The sequence below is a fragment of the Primulina tabacum genome, chromosome 1 (assembly GCF_025594145.1).
Source record: "Primulina tabacum isolate GXHZ01 chromosome 1, ASM2559414v2, whole genome shotgun sequence".
NCBI classification, from domain to species: domain Eukaryota; kingdom Viridiplantae; phylum Streptophyta; class Magnoliopsida; order Lamiales; family Gesneriaceae; genus Primulina; species Primulina tabacum.
In genome coordinates this window covers 4,480,975-4,489,479 of record NC_134550.1, presented here as the reverse complement: position 1 = coordinate 4,489,479, position 8,505 = coordinate 4,480,975, and the positions used below count along the sequence as shown (strand labels likewise).

The 8,505-nt window shown below is 34.8% G+C and overlaps 2 protein-coding genes and 1 long non-coding RNA gene across 8 annotated transcripts; 1 reads left to right on the top strand and 2 right to left on the bottom strand.

Annotated features, from left to right (window-relative positions):
* Positions 1-444: 444 nt before the first annotated feature.
* LOC142529932 (uncharacterized) lies at positions 445-5,114 on the top strand. 4 transcript variants are annotated; one of them, XM_075635688.1, is made up of 14 exons: positions 445-596; positions 1,058-1,123; positions 1,204-1,231; positions 1,886-2,025; positions 2,357-2,458; positions 2,706-2,777; positions 2,876-2,985; positions 3,112-3,193; positions 3,376-3,468; positions 3,746-3,810; positions 3,941-3,953; positions 4,054-4,134; positions 4,252-4,360; positions 4,753-5,114. In XM_075635688.1, exons 1-14 carry the CDS (start codon positions 480-482, stop codon positions 4,890-4,892), a joined length of 1,218 nt encoding a protein of 405 aa, XP_075491803.1. In that variant the 5' UTR covers positions 445-479; the 3' UTR covers positions 4,893-5,114. The 4 variants fall into 4 exon arrangements, 2 of the variants coding, with proteins under 2 accessions (XP_075491803.1, XP_075491878.1); XM_075635763.1 differs by lacking the exon at positions 4,252-4,360; XR_012816027.1 differs by lacking the exons at positions 4,252-4,360; positions 4,753-5,114 and having other exon boundaries at positions 3,376-3,810; positions 3,927-3,953; positions 4,054-4,135.
* LOC142530124 (uncharacterized) lies at positions 1,143-1,967 on the bottom strand. The gene is made up of 2 exons (XR_012816035.1): positions 1,846-1,967; positions 1,143-1,779 (listed from the first exon to the last, which is right to left on the bottom strand). It is a non-coding gene; the product is annotated as an uncharacterized LOC142530124 (long non-coding RNA).
* Positions 5,115-5,779: 665 nt separating the features above from the next.
* LOC142529756 (F-box protein FBW2) lies at positions 5,780-8,316 on the bottom strand. Of its 3 annotated transcripts, none has more exons than XM_075635574.1 (3): positions 7,885-8,316; positions 6,875-7,216; positions 5,780-6,571 (listed from the first exon to the last, which is right to left on the bottom strand). In XM_075635574.1, the coding sequence occupies exons 2-3, from the start codon at positions 7,180-7,182 to the stop codon at positions 5,920-5,922; spliced, it is 960 nt and encodes a 319-aa protein (XP_075491689.1). In that variant the 5' UTR covers positions 7,183-7,216; positions 7,885-8,316; the 3' UTR covers positions 5,780-5,919. The 3 variants fall into 3 exon arrangements, with proteins under 3 accessions (XP_075491689.1, XP_075491605.1, XP_075491528.1); XM_075635490.1 differs by having other exon boundaries at positions 8,058-8,315; XM_075635413.1 differs by having other exon boundaries at positions 6,875-8,316.
* Positions 8,317-8,505: the final 189 nt, after the last annotated feature.

The window sequence follows — 8,505 nt, the reverse complement described above, 5'->3', positions numbered from 1 at the left end:
TAGCAAATTTTTTTGTCATATATAAATACATATAACCTAAAATTGTCGTATATATTTTTTAAATAGCCATAATTCTTATTGTAACCTAAAATTGTCATATAATTCTTATTATATTAGCTCAATATATTCACGACACACACAACGCGTATGCCTCGGTGGCTAGTATAAATAAATATAACCTAAAACAAAAAATCTAAATGCCATAATCATGTGTTTTAACAACCAAAAGTGTCATATATACAAAAAATTAGACCCGTTTTTTATTATGTAAATAAATATAACATAAAATAATCCAACCAATTATGTATTATCCTAAGATTTAATTGGAGGTACAAATATTTAGTTTAATAATATTTAGAATAAAAAATGATATTTTTTTATTTAATAAATATTTATAGCCTCCTAATATAGTTAATTATTCGACGAAGAAGCCACGTGAATATTTATGTTGTAATAAGTAACAATTAGCAGAATCAGCTATGGAAGGGCTGGAAAAGCTGGAGAAAGTGCAGGCCATTCATTTGCTGCGATCGATTGGGATCTCCGACGCGAACCCCCACTCCCTCCGCTTCCTCGGTGATTTTGCGCTCCTTCTTGTAATCACTCCTCAACTTTAATCGTAGAATTATTTTGAATTTCATATGTTTACCGACTGTACGCCATTATTCCGAATCAAGTTAAATATTTCATTTTTGTCGTTACTTTGTTTCCTCTACGTTTGTGTGTCTATGTTTTTTTTTTTGAAGTTCTGTAAATAAGTTTAACTGTTTCAGGGAGTGATTGCAATCGCTATGGTTCTTTGGTTTTGGATTTTTTTTTAAAAAAAAATCAGTGTTTTTTTAAACTTAGCTTCTGCTTAACTTATGCGGACGCGGATTATTCTTTTAAAAAGTGATTCTGAGTCACAAATACCAGCCACTTTTGATTTTTTATTTTTTGTAATCTATAAATTTAATTATTTCTACAAACATAAGCTTTTGCAAATACTTCCTTGGCTTCTTTGTATGATTTTGTTTATTTCTTTCCATCTCTTTGATTTGGTTCCAATCTGCTGAAGTTGGAAAATTACGATGGACTGGACCTTACCTCCAAGTGCCAGTTGATTTTGGAAAATATGTCAAAGGTTTGCAAATTGTTGATCATTTTTCTCTTTGTTCCTAGCAATTCACGAGGTGGGGAATGTGACGTTTTTTTTTATCCCAGATATCTGCTGCATTATCTGGAGAGGAAGGTATCTTGCATATATTCTGGCACCGGTGATTGTGATTGTCTTCCTGCGATCAAGTGAATTGCAAGTTTTATGTTGTCTAGTTGCTCATTTGCTGATTTTAACAATTGTTGTGAATGAAAAATGTTCTTGGATTGAATTACATAAGTGCCCATGTTTTATGGTGTGAAATGCATATGGAATCACATAATTTTAGTTATATTATATGCTGCTTCTTATGAAAACTAAACCTCCCCGACTCTGAATGGAGCAGGTGGCATCTGACTCAGTTAAATAACCGAAATTCTGATGAAGCTTTGATTCCTTCATCCTTGTGTTGTCATCGTATTATTGCCACCACCTTCTCTTTCTGGTTGGTGCAAATTCATGTTTTCCTCTGCTAACCCGTGCGAAGTTTTAGAATCCCATAAATTCATTATTTATCTTTACAAAAAAGGGACTTTGGAGCATAAACGTTGGTGATCTCAATCTAAGTCATTTTCATTACCTATTTATGGGCAGATTTGGGATGTTGAGAGTTCCATGGAGACAGTTAATTCTAAGATTGGATTCTAAGTCATTTTCTTGCCTAGTTATGGGCAGATTTCGGGTATTCTAAGATTAGAAACATATTTTACAATTTTGAGTCAAGGTTCTTCTAACATTGAAGCTTTTCAGGTGGCCACCAAATTGAGAATGCTGTGCGATTTTATCATGATGATAAAGCAAATCTGTGCTCTGTGTGGAGTGTCTATGATGATGTTGCTATGGTTGGGCTGGATGCAATGAAACGTTCAAATTCTTCGCTAGAAGATTTTGTGAGTAACTATTTTTGAATAATCTGGGTGATTGATGACTTTTTCCCCAGCTTTCTTCTTCTATAGAAATTTTTGTTGGCTATCTTTTCTTAACTAAATTGCAGTTCTCATTTTTGGCCATTTTGTTGAGCTGGTAGAACAATGATCTAGATGTAAGCAAAATGCAAATGTCAAAATCTTGATAATGTCATTAATCATGCTTTCCTTTGTACTCATTGGATATAGGATCTTATGATCAAATTCACTATAATTTATATATAAATCTTTGTCGCTAAACCCATGTCCAGGAAAATTGCTGTAATGTTCATGTTTAATTGTTTGAAGTCAACAGTGCAGGTCATATTTTATGTTTCACACAATGGAAGCAAATGAGCCACAATCAATTTTCAGATACTTACCTTTTCTTTCATTCACAGAAAGTTATATTTATCAGGTGAGTTATCCTACTTGTCAGTTAGTCTGTATTACTGACAAACAGGACTCAAGGGATTTTTTATTAAATATGTACATTTGTATAACATCAGTAATTCTTTGGTATCCTAATTTTCAAATGGTACTTGTAATACAGTTGGATGGTTTAAATTTGTATAACATCAGTAATTCCTTCTGTGATGAAGGATTAGTTATGGTCTTTTATTTCATTCTTGTATCCTAATTTTTTAATGGCACTTGTGATACAGTTGGATGGTTTAAATGAGAAATTGCTGCTGTTGTCAAACCATGAAATTCCAATAATGGGCCCAGAGTTTGAGGTGAGTGCTTGCTAGAGCTTGAAATAATATTGTGTAGAACTATCTTAAGCTCCAAATCAGTATCTTGTTGACCTGGCCACTTGTTTATTGAAGTTCAGGTACTTTGTCGAAACCTGGATGGTGAGAAATCTGTAATAAGAAGGTTTCGTAAGGAACCTTTTAGACCACTCTGTCTTGTACTTGAACGCCATGGGCTTTTGACTGAAAGGTTCAGCATTGTATTTGTCATTCATTTTATATTTTCACTCTCTCTTTTTCTCTTTTAAGAGGAAAATTTAGCTTTTGAAGCATGTCATCTAAATCTGCATTTGAATTTTCTCCATGTATAATCAAGAATCAAAGAAGAGTTGAAGTGCGGTGAAGAATATTGGGCTCTTGAAAGAAAGCTTTGTGGTTCCCTGGTGAGCAACAAAAAGGTATGTCTGAAGTTTCTTCCTTTTAAAAAACAAATTCATCAGCAAAAGTAGATTGCATATTGTAGCATGTAGATTGGACTTATCCAACAGAATATTTATGTTCTAAATTTGTTATATCCATCACATGTATGAGTGTTGTTCTGTTGTATATGACTGTTTCTGAGTAGACATAATTTTAGCAGATATCCATTGAAGACGTTACCAGAGCAATCCATCTGAAATCCTTCGATTATCGAGTGCTGAACCTTCTATTGTATCAGTTAAGAGTGGCAATGGTATCTCGATTTCACAATTGCAAATGCCTATTTGCGACCAAATTTTTACTTGGCTTTACAACAATTTTCCTTCAATTTTATGTGATGCTACCTTTTGAACATCCCCTTGCAACTAGACCTACCGATTTACCTGAATTTAGTAGAAAACACAAGATTTGTAAATCATATATTCTTTGGTGACATTGCTGCACAAACTGAGTCTATACTTTGAACACTTTGATTGTATCTCTTTCGAACCTCGTGTGGTTCACTAGGATTTTTCTTTGAAGCTTTGTAGGTAAATGAAGCACATATGGCATTTCTCTCAGTTTCCGAATTGCTTGTGGAGATATCAGATGACCTGTAAGTGATTTCTTCTTATCTATGTTATTTTTATATCTGTTTTAAATAAGATAACGTTTTTGCCATTTAATTATGCATGTGGGAAGCATAAATTTACTTTTTTCATGATGGATAAGAAATACTGCCTCAGGTTTGATTATGAGGTGAGGCCAGTCTTCTGTTTTGCTCATTTTGCCTTTCCATTTCTTGTTTTCACCGTGAAAATTCTTTGAAAGTTGGTATATTCATTTGGTTTCTGTATAGGATGATGTAGCAGAGAATCATTTCAACATTCTGCGAATGTATGTCAGATATTATGGAGCTTCTGCTGCACCAATCAAGCTTGTGAGTGTTGATAATTTGCTTATCTATTCAATGTTATGATGTTGACTTTGAGTTTTTCTTCTCCTGATAAACGATGATAGAAACATATAAACATTGTGCTAAAAGAAATTTCCATAGGCAAAATTTGTAACGGAGCTAGAAGAGAAGTATGATCAGTTGTTAAAAGCATTGGGTTCTGAACTGTGCACGAAGTACCAGAAAAGATGCGAAGAAGCCACTAAAGAAGGTATAAAAGCTAAAGACCCACTGAACTTGGTTTCAACCTTTTAATTATGGCTACCAAGCTCGAGTATATAAATTACACATCATTGAGTGAAATTGCATGTTCTTTTCATCCTTCGTAGGGTGTTGAGCTTTCCATTCTACAGTAATTGGTTTCACTGTTCATTCCAGCGTTGAAAAATCAGAATATTTCTCTCTTTTGTATGCACCGTACCACATTGTCTACCTTTTCGATGTTGATACAAAGTGATTCTTCTAGAAATGTAGGAAACAAAGTTACAACACCCCCTCAAGCATGGGGTGAAAAATGCTATTTCCCTAAGCCCCTTCGTGTCATTTACTCCATCAAATGTGTTTCCCCTGCAATTTTATGCTGCATTCGTTTCAATTCTTCAGGTGGGAAGACTTGTGGACCTCCTCTTGGAACATGGCATATACCACCAGTGATTGAAGATGAGGCTCGCTATCGAACTGCGATTTCTACCATTTCTGGAATGAAAGTTGGCGGGCTTCTATCTTCCGGCAACAACGGTTGATGAGTCCAGTGTGTACTCCATCTGACTTGGTTCCCACAAATTGGATATGTTCTGGTTGCTGAGTTGTACCAAACATTGGTCCGTCCTAATGGATGGTTTGAAATTATAGACATAACCTCCCAAGATGACTTCTTTTGTGACGCCAAACATGAATGTCGATAAAAGGTAGTGTAATGTGTGAAAGAAAAACGTATAATTTGAGATGGATTTGTTAGTTCGAGACGACCAGGCGGAATTTGAGGTATTTGATTCTTCAAAAAATGATTTTGAGTAGTTTTCTTCGGTATTTCAACGAAAATGGTTGAATTTCGAGGGGCAAGCAAACTCCTTTGCAGATTGCATCTCAAATTCTTAAGAACGGACGGTTTTGTCGTTAATGTAATGTAATATAACTACAAGAAAAAGATCAAAAAGCACATCTTTTCCGGTTTAGAACAAGCTTTCAGAAAGCACGAAACATGAGAAAACATTGAGGTAAGTCGAACTTAAATAATGATTAATCATTATGGAAGCATTTTTTTAGTTTTTTAACATTATTTTAGCTAGTTCGGTAAAATAATATAAATATAATAAGTTCAAGACCAAATGAATAAATTTATACTCGTATTCCATGATCTTTTTCTGGAGAAGAATTGCATATTGTTAAATAACATAAAATAATTATATTCTTATAATTTCAATGCTAAAACTAAAAAACTCAACACTTCCATGCTCAAGTCAAATATGCACTTTACTATTTTTTCCCATTTTCATCGTGTGTAATCTCGCTATTCAGAGTATCTAGAATAGTGGTTTAAAGTTTAAACCCTATCAGGTTTTGCCCTTTCTCGGGAGATTCCACCAGATCACATCCATATTTTGACATTAAAGAAAGCTAAGGCAAGAAGTTATAAACTATATCTTATTCCATTGTAGCAAATTAATAGTTAGTATATAACATTGACAGCATACAAGTCAAATCCCATACATATTATAACTTAAAAAGCTTGCATACCACATAATATGTTACTTCATAACCACAATAACTTTAAGGAGATTGAGGCCAATCATACCCAGCATCTACAGCATTAACATCATCATAAAACCACATTTCAACATCATCGATCGGATTTTCGTCTTCCCAAAAATCATCCAACATCTCCGCATAATCGTCATCCATATCTCCGGCCACGAAATCCCATGCCAAATAACCGGAAGAGCCCGAGTAATCGGAGCAATTATCCCACCCATTCATATCATAACAATCTACGACAAGGGGTCCGATCACCTTAAGTTTAGGAAATCTTTTCACAAACTTCTCTTCCAAATTTACATTCCAGCACCCCCGGACATCAAGTAACTCAAGATTCTTGCAGTTCTCAATAACCTTGATTATACTGGATGTATCAACGAGCAAGTAGGCGATCTCGAGATGCTTGAGTCTTGGCATTGTGGATGCGATGGCAAGGGCCTCGTCATCTTGTGAAAGCTTGCCGATCACCTCCAATGGGTGCATTATTCTCCGCAAACTAGTAAGAAATTTACAGTGCTTCCCTACTGCTTCAAGGGCTCGAGCTCCGATGTTGATGCAGTAGCTCAAATCTAAAACCGTAATAAGTGATAACTTCGCAGCAGCTTTTTCCATTATTGCGTTGTTTATTTCACATCTTGGCAATCGTAAAGTTCCGAGAGCTTGTGCACTTGAAACCAAGATGAATCAATTAAGAATAATTCGACACACGAAAGAAATTAGAACACTTACAATTAGTGATTGCACATTAAATTCAATCCTTCTTGAGAAACTTAACTTTAAACCTAAAAAGCACTGACACCATTGAAATATATAAATAACAATCAAGAATTACTAAAGGTGTTGTATTTTCTGCCAATATATATGGCAAGAAGAACCCCTAGTTTCTCATAATTCTAAACAAAAATGGAAACCAGAAACAAGAAAAATGGAAAGTGATGATCAGAAATCACATTTAAAACGCGACACTTACTGATTTGCTATGAACAAGATGCTTTGATCGCTGGCAAGACCAGAAATACTAAGTTTTTGGAGTGAACCACCACTTCTAGCGATCAACATTCGAAGCATTCTGTCGACAATTTCGGGTTTGGCATTTCTGCTCCATTCCTCAATGTCTATCTCTTGCCAACAATAAGGCCCTGACACTGCTCTTCCCCATGACTTACAAACCCTCGGTGCCACCGTAAGCACCTCGCGAAGTGAAAGATTCTTGAATATTAGACCAAGTGCATCAGGTATTAATTCGTCCCATTTTCGAAAATCACCTTCCTCATCCATTTATCTTCAATTTTAACTTCACCAAGTAAATAACCTATAGTAAGAAGAATTGGATACCAAAACTATAATTAACTGACATCAAGAAATGTTTTGTAAGTGGACTGCTAAGACTGAATGAGAACGCACTTTGAAACTTGAAAGGAAGTATCTTTAATTCCAAACATAAAGCTCAAGTAGCATGATACATAAACCATACATAAATTTCCTCCACCATCCACTAATCGCTAGTATAAGAAGTGTATGACACCATTTTCAGAAGAAACAATCTCCGAATGATAAAAAAAATGACTTTGGATCATGAAATATTAAAACTTCTTCAGAAAAATGTTGAAAAGCAGACCTACAAAATCAAAGGTGAAAAGGTAGAGAAAGTGGAAAAGGATGAAAAGCATACACATTTGACAAGACCCATCCAAAGAAACTCACCAACTTGCAACAAATCCAAACCATGGCACCTATTTATTGGCAATTTTTAAACAAATTTTTTTTACCCAAATCAGAAATGCACGAGATTTACAGCACAATTAAGCTAAAAACGGCAAAATAAAACAGGCCCACATTACACACAGCACTGAAAATCAAGAAATGTTTAGATCAACAAAGCTAGATATCAAAAAACACAGCTACCATCCAACTCACAGAACAAACAGAAGCTAAAAATCCAAACTTTCTTCTTCCACACAAATGGAAAATGAAATTTACCTCAGCAAACGCAAAAAGACAGCCAAGAAACCAATTTGAAGAGACAGTTAACAAAAATTAACTCAACACATTAGATTTACATGCAGCGCAAAGAAAAATATCAAAGAAAGAATGTCTCATTCCACCAAAAACAACAAAAGGAAACGAAAACGTGACATGAGAGAGAACATAACCCTATCTTTTTTCCTCGTACACTTGGATCTATGAAAACACGGCGGGTTATCCGCCTGAAATGAAGGGTCCTCAATAATTCTCTCCCTTCCCTCACGGAGATGGAGAGAATAAGTGAAAAAGTGAAAATAAAACAGCAGAAGAAAACAAGAAGAGAAGCGAAAGCAAATATCGTTCGTATCTCGTGTCTGTATGTGGTGAATTGATGAAAGATTTCAAGATTCTTTTGTTTTTTTTGTAAAAAAATTGAACAGATGAAAGATTTCAAGATTCTTTTAAAAAAAAATCAACTTTTTCTTACTGAAAAGTAAAACAAGAAAGCCATATTTATATTTATGGGTAGAATTGATTGCTGATGAAGATTTTAGTGGGTACACATTTTGCTATCAGACATTTTTAATGAAATCTCAACGCCTACTTTGTGTGTCGATCAATACACTGAAACCAGCC

Bases quoted from the DNA above. Each gene is read 5' to 3' on its own strand.
- LOC142529756 (XM_075635413.1), bottom strand. From the start codon at position 7,182: ATGGATGAGGAAGGTGATTTTCGAAAATGGGACGAATTAATACCTGAT. The intron at 6,572-6,874 runs GTAAGTGTCGCG...CTTGGTTTCAAG, and splicing joins ATCTTGTTCATAGCAAATCA to TGCACAAGCTCTCGGAACTT.
- LOC142529932 (XM_075635688.1), top strand. From the start codon at position 480: ATGGAAGGGCTGGAAAAGCTGGAGAAAGTGCAGGCCATTCATTTGCTG. The intron at 1,124-1,203 runs GTTTGCAAATTG...TTTTTATCCCAG, and splicing joins TTTTGGAAAATATGTCAAAG to ATATCTGCTGCATTATCTGG. The intron at 3,194-3,375 runs GTATGTCTGAAG...TAATTTTAGCAG, and splicing joins CCCTGGTGAGCAACAAAAAG to ATATCCATTGAAGACGTTAC.